Source organism: Pollicipes pollicipes, unplaced genomic scaffold, assembly GCF_011947565.3.
Source record: "Pollicipes pollicipes isolate AB1234 unplaced genomic scaffold, Ppol_2.1 Scaffold_4881;HRSCAF=5763_pilon_pilon_pilon, whole genome shotgun sequence".
NCBI lineage: Eukaryota > Metazoa > Arthropoda > Thecostraca > Pollicipedomorpha > Pollicipedidae > Pollicipes > Pollicipes pollicipes.
The window spans coordinates 53,957,708-53,974,271 of record NW_023596576.1 but is presented as its reverse complement, the minus strand read 5'-3'; the positions used below and the strand labels follow the sequence as shown (position 1 = coordinate 53,974,271).

Below are 16,564 nucleotides of genomic sequence, written 5' to 3'. Positions count from 1 at the left end.
ATTCAGATTGCGATATAGCAGCAATACTTTCAAACACAACGCGCAACAACTCCGCTATGCCATCTCTTCCAAAGCCACGACCGTATTGGCGTGGCGTTGACTTTTCCCGCGGTCCTTCAGGCTGTCCTGTTGGGCGAATGGCTGTATGTCCGACATCCAAAGACAGCCTATGAGGATGGTGGGTAGGACCATCTGGCCGAAAGCTATGGCGAAGAACCAACACCACTCTTGGAGAGTGCCATGCACACAGTTCTGAATTCCGTGTTTACTGCTGTTTCTGTCGCCCAGGTAATGGTTTGTCCCCTCCCTACTCCCGGAAGAAAGCTGCAACCTTGATTGCGAGTCCTATGATATTGTTTTTTGGACTGTGCAGTCAATCTGTATTCCTGTACGACCATCGTACATTTGTGTCTGTATTCCGGCACAGCCATCGTGGACACATTTATCCGAATTCATTTATTCATGGTTGATTTCTAGGTCACATGGAATGTATTTAGAGAAAAAACAGTGACGTGGCAGTTCACAGGCATTGCCTTTCTACAAACCTGTTCGCTGCAACGCGCAAAACGTTCGCAAAAAACCATACTGCCATGAAGACACACAGTCGTTGTTGTCGAAGCCCATCTTTAGTAGAGCTGAGGCCAGCTGAAGTTACGCTGTTCAGCACGGAATCCGATCCGAATCTGCCCCAGCACCATTGCTGTTTTCTGTTCTGTGTAATGTGTATTCCATTCCATAGATGAAGCAATATTTTGACCTAACGATACCGCACCAAAACAGCATCCTGTTACACGATTGTATTTTCTCATGTAGTCATGCACCAACTAATATCAACTAAAAGAATGCTAGGTCCGTAGCCGTCTTTTTGGTGGCAGACAAAGTGATGCGCGGCGTAAAAGTCTCCACGAGACCAGCGAACGAGTGGCGTCAATATCATGTTAAGGTTACGGAAATAAGTGCCTGCGGTTATTTTTGACGACAAAACATGCCCTATGTAAAAGGGTTTATATCCCGCTATCTGGGGTTACCGATCACTCGAGGCCGAAATTTTGGGGCTGCGAAAACCAAGTTGCCCCTCTGTATCCTCCATGGCGACGCCAATAAGCAAAACGATCAAAAGAAGAGTAGTTGTGTGATGGCTATCTTTTACCTACGTTTTTAGTAGAATTCCAGCCAAAAACACTGGGTGATCCAAGCCAACATTGGGGGGGGGGGGGGGTGGGGAGTGGGAGGTGGGGGGGGGGGGGGAGAGGGTAGCAACTTAGCAATGGGCGGCAGGGCACTCACAAAAGAACGTAAATTGATACCCGTGATAAAAGCTATTACCAATCGTAAGATCTCATTGAGACCAATTCGCACGTATTTCTGCAAAGCTTTATATTTTTTGTTTTTAAACACAGGGGTGGGGAGGGAGCTGCATTGATCCCTTGACAGTCAACGTTCTGAAGGAATCGGAGGTGGGGTAAAACACGAATATGCTAAAATTCACGGCTCATTCCAAAGCCATAGTCTCCATATTCGCATCTACCGGAACGTTCCACACCATAAATTTCCACAGCGTTGGATGAAACTCCAGAGAGATGTCCAGATAAGTTTTACAGCATGCTTGTTTGCCACGTTTTTAGCCAAGGTCTTGTAACCGTAGTCCGTGTAGTCACTTAAAGTTTTTGACAAACGGAATTCTAAGCTGATTGTCATAAAATTAACTAAACCGCTGAAGTATACGTTTTTCCCACTGTCTTGCTAGTTCGGGGCAGAACAAACACGTGACCCGCAGGGTCAGAATGGCTCAATTCTCGCGGTCCCAACCGATGGCTTCACCCCGGGACCTTTCCTGACTGTGTGAGAGGATCGGTGCTGCCAGCAGCTCTATCCGTCGCCGCTGATAGCCGGAGGCGCCCTGGCGGTCACGCAGCGCCTGTCGAGCACCGCCAGCGGGCGCCACCGTCACCGCCACTCGCACAGTATAAAACAGCCCGCCACCCGTCTGTAGACATCAGTTCGCAGGTCACAGCCCGTGTGCAACAGGCGGCCTCACCAACAGTTATGAGGTGTTTTCTGAGCATCTGTACACTGCTGGCGACAGCGGCGTCCGCGCCCACCCCCCAAGGCGACTCGTACGGGGCTCCGTCGCCGCTGGACGCCGTTGATGCAGCGGGTCCGGGTCCGCTCGGCCCTCTGGGCGGTCGAGGTCGACTCGGCCTGGGCCGGCCTAGCTACGGTGGCCGTCTGGGTGGTCTTCTTGGAAGCCCTCTGGGAGGTCCGCTGGGAGGACAGCGAGGCGCTTTCATCGGAAACCTGGGCAACCCGCCCCAGCTTCGGCCGGACGGTCTGCTGGACGGGCCGGGCGTGCCCTATAGCTTCAGCTGGACCGTGGACGAGCCCGACTACGGCAACAACTACGGCCACAGTGAGGAGAGCGACGGCATCGTGACGCAGGGCGAGTACCGCGTGCTGCTGCCCGACAGCCGTACCCAGATCGTCACGTACGTGGTGGAGGGTGACAGCGGCTACCAGGCGCAGGTCACGTACGAGGGCGAGGCGGTGTTCCCGCTGCCGGGCGAGCCGGGCGGCCCTGCGGCGCTCGGCGCGGCCGGCCGCCTGCCTGGCCCGCTCGTGCCCGGCCGCCCGCTTGGCGCCAGCCTGACGTACCCGTCTGTGGACACCGTCCATCTGGGCTCCCCGCTGCCGGAGGTGGCTGGCGATGCCCCTGTCACACCTAGCTCCAGCTACGGCTACTAGCACGTAGCCGCACCTGGAGACTGCAGTCAATGAAGGCATCGCGTGATGCGGCTCTGATCAACGAGCGCGTACACCTGATGCCGAAGTCAGTGGCCCTTTCATGGCCTGAAATGTAAGTGATTGGATGCTGTGCTATTTATCCGTGTGTTATGCATGGTAGTAATTCTTGTACGGTATGTTTGCAGTTCGCATGCAGCAAAATAAAACTAAATGAATCGCATATCTTCATATTGCGAGCTGTGACAAGGTTTCTCTTGCAACTGCGAAGCGGGCATCTAGTGGCAACGCCGCATACTAGGGCAATCACGATTGTCTCAAAAGGGCTGGAGCCAGCCACGAATTCTACTACCATTAATAGCCCAGTGATTTGGTGATTTATGCTGCTGAGTATGTGACGTGAATCTTGGCTAAGCAATCTGTTAAAAAGCGATAATGTGTGGGTCATCGGAAACGCACCGTACCACCCTTTATCGGTGACCTCAGCACTGGTATCGTATAGGATGTAGCATGTTTTTTCATCAGCTAAAAACGTTCCTGATAAACCATGTTAATAGCCATGTTTTGCTATGTTTTAGCTTCTATGGTAGAAGGCATTTCGGGTTTCAACTTCCCTACACAACAAACTCAACGTTTCAACGCATGATCTGCATAAATTTACACTGCACGCGTCAATGAGTACAGACTAGTACGAACTGGGACGGTTTGGTGTAATTTGTCTGCGTTTTGATTCTATTTCTTTTACCGAATTAGTCATAATCTGTTCAGTCTTTTCAACGATTATATGAGAGAAACCGGGAGTTTCTTCATCCTTGGCACTGTAGCTGCTTTCATCACTTCAACCACGTCTTATACATTTCCTGGTCTTAAATTTCGCATTGTTTTTGCTGTTCAAATGCTTGCTGTTGATGTTGCCCTTAATCCAACACGGAATTCGGAGCATTGCCAATCTATCATTTGCCGTGATTCACTGCCTTCGATTTATGCTCTCTAGGTCGATCATATTTCTTTACGTCCCGTTGCTGTCCCAATCCAGAATGTTTTATTCATAATGTCCCCCCCCCCCGTTTATCACAGTTTTTCGCCTGTGCATTCAAGATCCTATTGAAATCCCAGGAAATGACAGCACTGATGTTTCGCTTTATGATAGCGTCAGTCTTCTTTCTCGTAACAATTTTTCTTGTCCTGTGCCTGACATCTTAACTTATCTTAAGTCTTCTTTTAGAAGTCTCTTACGATGAAAATGGACGTAACTGTGCACGCCCACTCACATTCGATCAAAGTGCTGCATCATTGACCCCGCCCCCCCCCCCCCCTTCCCCCGTCTTACCAAGTCTTCGGCAGTGTCCCTGGCTGTTCTTTTCTCCATAAACTGTGATGTAGTACGGCGTCGGGGCTATCAAGACACTTCCCACTAGCGCGAGTATAGTAGACTACCTATGGCCGAGCCTGCTGTGGTTGATGCCTCAGAGTTTGCCGTGTCATCGCCGCACAAAGTCGTCAGTGTGCGCCGAAAATGTCACGCGCTGGTCAAACGCCATAACCAGATTCCGGACAACGCGTGGGAATCCTGATGTCAGTGGCATGCCTGAAGTGAATACTGACTGTGGTTAGCTGCCGATTATCTTGATTAGAACTGACGACTATGAGGTAGGTTTTCTTACGTTTATTTTCACGCTGTCCTTGCAAAATTACCATGTTATAAATAATTTTGCTTCGTAAAGCTAACAAGGGAGCCAATGTGCTGTATTTCCCAGCAAGTGTCGTCAGCATATTGCACGGTATCTGTACCGTCTGCATGCAAGACAAGACATGATTCCGGCCGTGACCTTGGCCCGTGACTTGGCTCGCACGCTCCGCCGCACGGTTCTGATCGGCTTCTCTTCGAGTGACGTGAGCGCGATGGTAACGCGTGCCTTAGCCTGGGTCTATGCCGGCTAGAGGCTGCAACAGCATAATGTGGTGATTCGAAGGGATTTCATCACACTCCCATCAGCCGACTGTGGCCCGAGGCGCAAGAAGCCGGTGAATTTTCCAAGTGCTTCAACTGGTGAGTCGCTCGCGGGGTCAAACCATGGCGGAGGATGGAGATAGCGATGTGTTTGTTGACCTTGACGAGGCGACTCATGAGACAAGTCAATCTGACAAGACAGTTAAGACATGCCAAATAAAGACTGACGCCAGCGAGATGAGACAGCGCCAGAATAAGTCGAGAGACTCGCACGGCTCATCCAGTGGGAGTCTGCTCGTCTCTAAATTTGACGAAGTTATAAACCTAATCCGGCAGGAAAATGACACACGTCACGAAGCAGTTCTGACCGAGATAAGGAAATAATTCTCTCTGGCCATAAACAAATATGGAAAGGAAGCTAGAAGCTGTCAAACCCAGACCAGAACAGAATGTAGCGGACCTAGAAGCGCACGTATCCGAACGAGAAGACCTGGTGGAAAAACTCAACGACCAAGTGAACGCCCCAGAGCAAGTCACCAGGAGCATGCAAGCTGAAACATAGCTCAGAGCAATGCAGTGGAAGTCGCCCGAACCCATCTTGTCAGGGGAGCCGGTTCCCCTGGCGCCTCGCCCTGGCTCCGCCACTGACGGCCGCCCCGAGGACCTGAGGCGGGCGGCCTGTGACGTCACGCGGCGCGCGTTCCCACCGGCGGAGGCAGACCCGGGAGAACTGGCGGACGTTCGCCGTGTCGGCTCCAGGGCGCTGCTCTGCGGGTTCGTCCGCACAGGTCCTGGCTCTCTAAGACATTACCTCTATGAGAACAGAATGTTTCCAAACGGTAAGCGGGAGGACAGTGGGCTGTTTATAAGAAAGTCTGACACAGAGTAAATGGGACGTTTTCAACAAACTTTTGGTGCACAAGAAGGAAGGTCGGCTATACTGTGTATTTAGCCGCAACGGGTCCGTGTACTGCAAAATAAGTGCGGTGGCACAAAACAAGTGCGATGGCTCAGAAAGTCCTGATCAGCGACATCGATGAGATCAAAGGTCCTTTTCGTAACAACCATTGATACAAATGTTTTGGAAGATGTGTGAATATTTTCTTCATGCAGGCGACGCTCCGCGTGAGCCGATGACTGTTGATATGTAACTAGCAGGCCAAAATAAATATCTTCGACTTCGTCCTTATTTGAGGAGACTTTTGTGATCAACGTTATCTTTTTCGTGTGCACGTATGTAACTGCACTGAATTGGACGGCATCCAGCTGCATGTAACCATAGTTGTGAACTTGGGTTTAGTTATGAGAAGCATTGTTCTGTTTATCAGTTTGCATATTCTCTTCTGACTCGCCAATTGTGTAGAACCCCTCGGGCCGATGAATCGCTTGTTGCCATCATAGCGAATGTGTGTGGTATTGTACTAGGCAGGGTGTTGGTCTGGCGCCTGGGCTCGCCCGTGCGGCTGGGTACGGCGGACCGCGTGCGCCTGGCGGGCGCACCGCCCCGGCGGTCGCGCACGTGCCGTTGTATGCGTACCTGCGGCCGGAAGTGCTGACTGCCCGGCCGCCGAGCGGCGACGCAGGCTGCCCCGGGTCACCACCCAAGGGAGATCACAGAGGGCGCCCTAGCCGGCAAGGCCGCTCACTCGCCTTTTTAGGCGTTCATAGACTATGCGTGTTTCTGTTTTTCAGGTTGTTGTGCCCGTTATTTGGTACTTGAACAATTCTGGAACTGCTTTCACCTTAAGCCATTTAGCAATTGTTTGTGTCAACCTTACTTGTTAAACATGTTATGTATGTTTGTGTGATATGTTATGCATGCTATGTTGTATTTTGTATGCATGCATGTATGTTATGTTGTATTATGTATGTGCGTGTGTATGTATGTATGTATGTATGTATGTATATTATGTTATGTTTGTATGTTATGTTTGTATGTTTGTTTTGTATGTTGTTATGTATGTTGATGTCATGTGGATACTTGTTATGGTCTGAACTGCCACTAGCATTAACATCCTGTGCCTCGTACAATTTGCCACACACTCAAAGTTTCATTCTCCATGTCACATTTGTCCCATATCCTAATCACGTTGTCGGGTCAACCAGTCCCAGATGCGAACGAAGGGGAACCAGACATGCCATGTGAATGACGCAACCCTTAAAGGGAATGTTTCACATTTGAAGATATTGAGATAGGCGTCAGATATGATGGGACATGTTTCCTTGTAACTGTTGGTGAGCTTTCAAAGTTCAAAAAAGATGCTAAGTAGCAAAATTTCAAAGTTGATAAAAATGAGCCTCATAACGTCATTGTTTCATGGCGTCATGAAATGGGTTTGTGATGACAGCAAAGCCTGGCAGCATCTGGCAGCCAGACCTAAAGAATGCCTCGAAACACACGAAAGCTGACGCCAACCGGCCATTCGCGTCGCGGGGGCCGTGTCGGGGTGCGGGAGGGGGGGGGGGGGGGAGGCGTTGGTGGCTGGGTTATTTGTGGATTTTTTGTCTGGGTGCCGGCCACAAGAAAAGGTTTCGTGAACTGTTTGACATGCGCAACGTAGCGATCGCCAGCTTCTATGGCAGATTATTAATATCAAAGCACGATATGCTGTGCAGCTGCCCTTGCGGCTTTGCTGTTGATTCTGTCAGTACGTTATTAACGACCCATCGTTGCGCGCAGTGCTGTAGTCTTGACATTGATACAATGTCATGTGAACAGTAGTCACTGTCCTTTTTGTTTGTAGCTAGAAATGGGATGTGGTGCCAAAATTGAAAAAAATTGTGATATTTTCTTTATTGCTTGTAACTGGAAGTGTGACGTCATGCGAAATTAATCCATTTCTAACGTTGCAATGCATTGATTGTCAAAGCATTGCTATTGCTATGGTAAAGATAGTAAGGATAGGCTACCAATAATGCTTTTTTTTGCCTACGATTGTTCATGCAATTAATAGTTAACCCTGATATAACCATTGTGGTGCAACGACATTCTCGCCGTAGACAGTCCTTCGACATGGTTAAATACATTTTTACCAGTCATTTATAAATTATAAGCTGCTATCTCATAGGCTTGACAAAGAGTACTCAACCAATGTGGTACATTGTGTAATAGCACTGGCCAATAGTTTCATTTCGACATTATCTTGGTGCTGTACTGTAGCATGACATAATGAACAACAATACGGCTTTTCGACTGCAATCCATGCCGCTTTCATAATAAATTCCAGCATGAAAAGATGGGTCAAGCATGCACTCTTGCATTGACTTTCCATCTGACATATGACTAACCAAAAACACATGACACAATATACAAATCACTTTCAGCAAAGCAGACAACCAATAAGTGGCATCACTTGGTCAGCCTGCTTCGGCAATCCAGAAAACACAGGTGAGAAACATGCAAACATATCTTTCACTTCCATGGCCATGCAACATACTGCAGCCATCAGGCTGCTTTAATAAAAACAAAAACAAGAGGAAAATTTGTATATGTGGTGAAATGACGCTGCAAACATGCAAGGCTGGAGACATGACGAGTGCATGATGTTATGGTTGGATGGGCAAAATGCAAGGAAGTGATTGAGATGCCAGTGCACACCAGGTTCATGCTGAACATATTATTAAATGCTGTTCAAGACACCAACAGCAATACTTTTCCACCTTTATCAGCACCCAGCATCTCACTCAAATTGCAGTGACTATGACACTGATTATTCAGGAGTAATGCTCGTCTGAATACAAGATTTGTGAAGACAGTACAATGTGCATAAGTAATAATAAAGCTCTATATTTTCAGAATTTTTTAGGGAAAGAAAATGTTGCAAAGCCATATAATGGGACCCTATGCTGAGCATGTCCATTCATTAACTGCACACGCCAGCCCCTACCGCCGAAATGAATTGCTGATATAATGACATGCAATGGATTAATTACATGCTGTAATGCCTCAATAGGTTCGAAATGTTGGCAAGATCATAACGAAATACCAGTACCAGTACTTGCCTTTGTACACCCCTGCAACATAAGTGGTAGTGCTTCCCTCAGTTTGCTAGCATTCCTTTGTCATGTTCAAACGCAAACACAAAGGTAGAGGCAGGCATCAATATGAAAAGGCATCAATATATCAGGCATCAATAGATCACGTTTTATTTGGAGTCAGCAGACTGAAGAATACCACAACAACGTTTTCTGTCAGAAGAACAAAGCTCGCACGCGCACTCCCCATTGCATCAATATCAATACAAGCCACTGGCACACACCACCAGTGATCACACGCATTTCAAGCCCCCGATTCACACTCTTTTGTCAGATTAGTGTGATCTCACATTTGCACAGCTCGCGGGACTATCAAATCGCAGGTCTTCTCACCACATCCGCACAGATCTTCAGTCACAACACCGGACTTCACCGTGACACACCCCTCGAAACAAAGTCCCAACGGGGGTTCATGGTAATGGGGCTCACGAGGTTCTTCTTGTAAAACACAACTTAATGTTTAAGCTTTAAATTTGCCGTAACATATTCGTGAAATAGTTAGAGAAATATATATCTAACATTACTGTAATGTTCCCCTAGTTTCATGATGCCTTGCTAACCCATAAACCCGTGCATGGCTCTGTGCTCCGGTACACAGGGCGCCAATCGAGCTGTCTGTAAGAAATACGTTAGTGGAAGAAAAAAAAAACGCCAGCAGGAGAAAAAAGGCAGATTTGCCGTCGAGTCTCCTTTTTTATAACTTCGGGAGTGTGCCCATTTTTGGGTGCCTCGCTTTTTTGCAGACAGTTGCGTTCTTTTTTATGGCATTGACCTGTGGCCTAGAAATAAGGAAAAATGACCCGTTCACCACGAGTGTCGCACAACCAGTAATTGCTCACGCTTGTGTTCGCGACACGCATTCAGCAGAAAGTTCTCGCTGACAGCCAATCATCTTACGCGAACTGTACCACATATGCAGCATCGTCGCCTTTGCGAATGTATCAGCGGCCATGCTGTTTTGACCACAAACAAAAACCAGCCTGTAATACCACGGGGATCTAATGACGTTTCTAAAGGGTCATTAATCAGAAGGCGATTTTGAAGTTGGCTGTAAGTAAGCCTTTTCGTGCTTTGCGGGCGTGTAACTCAGGAACCAGAGCGTTTTGGGGCTTAAAAGGGCATACCCGTGAATTGCATCAAAATGTCCTCAAGATGGATATTTCCGTTGAAAACGCCATACAAAAGTGAAACATTATCTTGCACATGAAGGTAGAGAATGTCAACAAGGTCGAAAGCCAGTCACGCGAACATCCATTTGAACCCTTAACGCCTAGAGCGTACGCTTGAAGCCAGGGCAGCAACTTACCGCCGTCGCGACGAAAAAGTCGTGATGCGACCCCTTAGTCTAGGCTCACTTGCGAGCAACATTTTTAAAATACGATAAAAAAGAGTGCATCAGAGACAGGACGAGTCGGCCAACACGCTGATGTAGTTTTCAACGCTAGATCACGCATCTTTATGACGGTAGCGGCTTGTATTCAGCTTCGGTTTTTATAACTCGGTCCGTTGGAATTTGTTCTGCAATTTGCAGCGCAACGGTGTGTTGTAGAAACTCGCAAGACACACTGGAAATGTAGCCGCTTCATTGTGAACGTTGGGAAACAATTTTCAGGCCTCTATCTGCTTTGCGTGCCGAGCTATAACGATAAACGCAAAAACCCGTCAAAAACGGCCGAATTCAACTTGTCAACACGTATGCACGTAAGAAAAGGAATCAGGTGATGCACGTACGTACGTAATTCGAGCCGCTATATTCCCCCGACCAAAACCTAAATGCACCTGCACAATTTTTAGAAGGCACAACACACCTGGACGACCTTAGAGCATCGCTCTGCGATGGTCAGCTGACTGTGCACGAATTAGAAGCAGCACTTCTCTCGATAAATACCTCAACGAGTCCGGGTTCAGATGGATTTACCGCATCGTTTTACAAAATGTTTTGGCATTACTTAAAAAGGCTTTTTTGTCATGATTTCTTCCGCCGTGATTGAAATACTTAATGTAGAAACAATTTTCAATATCATTAAGTACAGCATAGCTGTATTAATACCGAAAAGAACAAAAATCAGAGACAAATGGAAGGCCTTCGGCCCATCAGGCTGTTGAACGTTGCGTACAAAATATTAACAAAAGCTTTGGTACGAAAACTACGCACAGCAATGAATGAAATTATCAACAAAGATCAAACACGGTTTCTTCGGTATAGGTTGATAGGCGAAAATGTGCGGCTAATTATTGACACAATGCGGTACGCAAAGATCCACAATACGCCTGGATGGACACCGTTCTGCGATTGGAGTAAGGCGCATGATTCAGTGGACTGGGGTTGTCTGAAAAGTGTCGTATAGGCTCTAGGTTTTGGATCAACTGTCCAGAAGTGGATCAACTTGATATATGATAAGGCTGGAGTCACCCAGAGCAGTGCTCGCGTGCAGATAAACGGCCATCTGCCAAAGCCGTGCGTGATAGCCAAAGGCCTTCGTCAAGGATGTCCACTCAGCTACCTGCTATTCCTGATTTCAGCTGAACCTCTGGCACATAAAATCAGGTGCTGTAGCGACATTAACGGGCTTACCATCGGTGACGCAGAAATACAGACTTCACCGTATGCCGATGATGCAGCTAGCATTATGGATGGTTCCGATCAATCCTTTAGAGCATGTTTTAAATGTCTGGATGCTTATCGAGATATGTCGGGCCTATCGCTCAACAGATAAAAGACGTGAGGGGTCTGGATACATCAGCACCGAAACCGAGTCGATGCCATCTGTCCAGAGATTGAGATATCGTGGGAGTGTAACTCAATAGATTACCTTGGAGAAAACTTTATCCGGACATGCAAATACCTGGGAAACATTAACTATCCGAAAAAAACAAAATACAGATGTCGAAAGCCAAACTTAACCCATGGATTGGGCGTGGCTTGACTGCAAACGGGAACGCACATGTAATAAAGTCAGAAGCTCTCTTGCAACTTGGTACGGGCCAGGACGGATGCGTGACTCGCGGGGTCAGAATGGCTCAATTCTCGCGGTCTCAACCGATGGATTGACCCCGGCACGTTTTATAACGGTGTGAGAGGATCGGTGCTGCCATCAGCTATAACCGTCGTCGCTGATAGCCGGAGGCGGCCCTGGCGGTTACGCAGCGCCTGTCGGGCACCGCCGGCGAGCACCACCGTCACCGCCGCTCGCATAGTATAAAACAGCCCGCCACCCGTCTGCAGACATCAGTTCACAGGTCACAGCCCGTGTGCAACAGGCGGCCTCACCAACAGTCATGAGGTGTTTTCTGAGCGTCTGTACACTGCTGACGACAACGGCGTCCGCGCCCACCCCCCAAGGCGACTCGTACGGGGCTCCGCCGCCGCTGGACGCCGTTGATGCAGCTAGCCCGGGTCCGCTCGGCCCTCTGCGCGGTCGAGGTCGACTCGGCCCGGGCCGGCCTAGCTACGGTGGCCGTCTGGGTGGTCTTCTTGGAAGCCCTCTGGGAGGTCCGCTGGGAGGACAGCGAGGCGCTTTCATCGGAAACCTGGGCAACCCGTCCCAGCTCCGGCCGGACGGTCTGCTGGATGGGCCGGGCGTGCCCTATAGCTTCAGCTGGACCGTGGACGAGCCCGACTACGGCAACAACTACGGCCACGCCGAGGAGAGCGACGGCATCGTGACGCAGGGCGAGTACCGCGTGCTGCTGCCCGACAGCCGTACCCAGATCGTCACGTACGTGGTGGAGGGTGACAGCGGTTACCAGGCGCAGGTCACGTACGAGGGCAAGGCGGTGTTCCCGCTGCCGGGCGAGCCGGGCGGCCCTGCGGCGCTCGGCGCGGCCGGCCGCCTGCCTGGCCCGCTAGTGCCCGGCCGCCCGCTTGGCGCCGGCCTGACGTACCCGTCTGTGGACACCGTCCATCTGGGCTCCCCGCTGCCGGAGGTGGCTGTCGACGTCCCTGCCACGCCCAGCTCCAGCTACGGCTACTAGCACGTAGCCGAACCTGGAGACTGCAGTCAATGAAGGCATCGCTTGACGCGGCTCTGATCAACGAGCATGTGCACATGATGCTGAAGTGAGCGGCTCTCTCATGGCCTTAAATGTAAGTGATAAGATGCTGTGCTATTTATCTGTGTGGTATGCATGGTAGCAATTCATGTGCTGTATGATTGGAGTTTGCATGCAACTAAATAAAAACTAAATGAATGGCACATCTTCATAGTGCGAGTTGTGCAAGATTTCTCTTGTGACTGCGAGACGGGAGTTGTTGACAACGCCACGTACCAGGCTTATCACATTCGTTGCAAATGGCTGAAGCCAGTCACAAATCTAACTGCTAGTAGAAGCCTAGTGATTTGGTAATTTATGCCGCAAAGTATGTGAAGTGAATCTTGGCTACGGAATCTGTGAAAAGCACTAATCTGTCGGACATCGGAAACGCACCATACCACCCTCGATCTGTGACGTCAGCACTGATATCGTATAGTTTGTAGTATACTTTTCACTACCTAACAGCTATCTTGATTAACTGTGTTTGGAATCATTTTTGCTATGGTTTAAATTGTCTTTTTGGAAGCATTTCGGGGCTCAACTTGCTCACACAATAAAATGTTAACGTTTCAACACATGATCCGCATAAGTTAACACTATGAGCATTGATGAGTACAGTCCAATACCAACTGGGATGAGATGGTATAATTTGTTTGTGTTTTGTTCCGAATTTTGTTACCAAATTGCTCTCAAAACCGTTTTTTGTCGACCATTATATGGAACAAATCAGAAGCATTTTTCACCCCTGGTACTGGACTCGCTTTTCCTACTCCTACCATGTTTTGTTCGTTTCGTGTTCCTAAATTTCACGTAGTTTTTCCTGTTAAAATGCCTGCTATCGATGTTGCCATTAATCCTACACGGAATTCGGAGCATCGTTGGACTATCATTCGCTGTGATTCACAGTCTTCGATTTATGCTTTCTAGGCTAATCATACTTCCTGAAATCCCGTTGCAGTCCAAATCCAGGACATTTTGTCCATAATGCCCCCCCCCCCCCCCTCCGCCATTTATCGCTGTCCTTCGCCTGTGCATAAAGATCCTATTGAAATCCCAGAAAATGACGGCACTGATGTTTCACATAATGTTGGCGTCAGTTTTCTCCCTCGTAACAGCATTACTTGCCCTGTGCCTGACATCCTAACTCATCTTAAGTATTCTTTTAGAAGGCTGTCACCATGAGAAGGGACGTAATTGTGCACGTCCACGTACATTCGATAAAACTGTTCGATCGCTGTTCCCGGTGCCTTGCCGCCTCCTGCCCCCCCCCCCCCCCCCCCCCCCTGCTTACCAAGACTCTGGCGGTGCCCCTGGCCGTTCCCTGCTCCATAAACTGTGATATAATACGGCATCCGGGCCGTCTCTTTTCACTAGCATGAGTACAATATACTGTCTAGGGCTATGCCTGCTGTGGTTGATACCACAGAGTACGCCGTTACGTCGCCGCACAAAGTCGTCTGTGTGCGCCGAAAATGTTACTCGCTGGTCAAACGCTGATAACCAGATTCCATACAACGCGTGGGAAAACCGACGTCAGTGGCATCCATGAATTGAATACTGACTGCGGAAAGCTGCGGAATATCTTGACAAGAGCTGAGAACTGTGAGCAAAGTTTTCCATACGTTTGCTTCCACGCGGTTTTTCCCTCGCAAAGTTACTGAGTTACAAAGGTTGTGCTTTGTGGAGCTAACAAGGGAGCCAATGCGCTGCATTTCCCAGCAGGTGTTGTCAGCACATTGCACGGTGTCTGTACCGTCTGCATGCAGCCATTGACATGATTCAAGTACAGAATAGGTGCAGGGCCGACCCCTGACCGGTGCCGACAGGCCTCAGCAGCGACCGCGAAGTCTGCCACTCGTCAGATGGTGTCTGAACACGCACTTGTTGGTAATGACTGGTCATGTTGCTTTCAAACCAGTGCGCTTGTTGATGCCATACTGCGGGAGCTTCGTGCGGTGCGGAAATAGGAGGCGTTATGGGAAGTGGGGTGCAAAGAAATGGTGTTGAAGAATAAGGTGAATACGGCAACCTTCTTATGCTTTGCTACCATTGACATGTTGTTTGTGTTCCAAATTATCACACTCCTTTGGGTCTCTGTCTTGTGTGGAATGGAACATACAATGCTGGTGAAGAAGTAATTTCAGCAGCAGAATTGGATCCTTTATCATTCAGCAGCAGCAGCATAACACTGCGTGAATTATGCATAACACCAAGGTCTTCGAAAATGTTTTTCAACGCTATTTCATCGCTTCCAAATCCACGACCGTACTGGGGTGGTGCTGACTTTTCACGAGGTCTTTTAGGCTGTCCTGTTTGCGAACGGCTGTATGTCCGACCTCCAAAAACAGCCTATGAGGACGCTGTGCAAAACCATCTGGACGATAGCCATGGCGAAAAACAAGCACCGCTCTTGCAGAGTACCCTGCACGTAATTCAGAGATCCGTGTGCACTGTTGTTCCTGTCGCCCAGATCATGGTTGGTCTCCTCCCTACCCCTGAGAGTAAGCTGCAACCTTGGTTGCGAGTCTAACGGTACTGCTTTTAGGATTTTGCAGTCAGTGTGTATTCCGGCACGGCCATCGTGCATTGTGTCTGTATTCCGGCACGGCCATCGTGCATTGTGTCTGTATTCCGGCACGGCCATCGTGCATTGTGTCTGTATTCCGGCACGGCCGTCTTCCGTTGTGTGTGTGATCTGGTACGGTCATCGTGGCCATGGTGCGTTGTCTGTATTCCGGCACGGCCGTCGCGCGTTGTCTGTGATCCGGCATGGCCGTCGCTGAGCCGGCTGACAATTGATACGGCGGAGGAACTCGGTGCATTCGTTGTGAGTTGTTCATCGACGTACCCAAATCGCACGGCACGTTACGTTCCGCCGCGATTTGTGAACGTTCCAATGTCCATGTCTTTTGATGACACTGGGCCCAAATGAACCAAACAAGTAGGAGTTCGTATACCTGGAAGCTCGCACGCGACAGTCGGTAAAACAATATCGAGAAATGGGGAACTGATCCAGGATATCATTGCAAAATGTGGATAAAATGAGATAAAGGAGGGGTTTTAGACTGAATATGTTTAAAGGAGTGCTTGTGTGTATAGTATTCTGAACTGAGATGATGCTTGTGCCGATCATTCAGTGCAGTTCACAGTCCTGCTTTTTCAGACTTTTTTAAGACCTCTGGTTTCTGAGCTTGAGCCCGCGAAATGTGCAGACTATTTTTCGTGCTGACCGCTTCATTGCCATCTTGGAAAGGATGACACCAGACAAATGTCACGCGAATGCTGCCACCTCATTGGCCCTGTATCGCTATCGAGGTATGTCTGCCGTACGTCAGCACGATTTCTGGCACAAATGGACTCCAATTGGCTCTCAACCAATGCAGCGTGCGTTGTGCAAGTTTCGAACACGAATCTCGTTTTGTGCTACATAACACAGGTAATTGGCCAATGACACAGTTTGGACGGAAGGAAGACTGAGAATCAAATAACTTGAGAAAAGCGCCATAAGCGAGTATGTGAACACAAATAAGCAATGCGAAGTACTGGACCAATTTGCAAGACCATCACAAGGAAGGCCAACACGCATGCATAGCGGTATGATATTTGGGCTCCGTAAACAACGCACCGATTAGCACGTCACCTCTTGACTAGTTTAAGTACTACAAGTGAGCCAGCCCGTCTGCTACGGTGACAATTTTGCACGGCCACTTCGTCAGTCACTCGGACGTCTTACAATCATTTCATGACACAATCAAATGATGACCTATTGAGGAGCATGTTTACTTTATAGTGAAATTTGGTTGT

At 48.9% G+C, this 16,564-nt stretch overlaps 2 protein-coding genes across 2 annotated transcripts; both read left to right on the top strand.

Annotated features, from left to right (window-relative positions):
• Positions 1 to 2,046: 2,046 nt before the first annotated feature.
• On the top strand, positions 2,047 to 2,742 carry LOC119100603 (pro-resilin-like). Its single transcript, XM_037223682.1, has 2 exons — positions 2,047 to 2,528; positions 2,643 to 2,742. Exons 1-2 carry the CDS (start codon positions 2,047 to 2,049, stop codon positions 2,740 to 2,742), a joined length of 582 nt encoding a protein of 193 aa, XP_037079577.1.
• A 9,262-nt stretch (positions 2,743 to 12,004) lies between these two features.
• LOC119100602 (pro-resilin-like) lies at positions 12,005 to 14,633 on the top strand. The gene is made up of 2 exons (XM_037223681.1): positions 12,005 to 12,518; positions 14,587 to 14,633. Exons 1-2 carry the CDS (start codon positions 12,005 to 12,007, stop codon positions 14,631 to 14,633), a joined length of 561 nt encoding a protein of 186 aa, XP_037079576.1.
• The last annotated feature ends 1,931 nt before the right edge of the window (positions 14,634 to 16,564 follow it).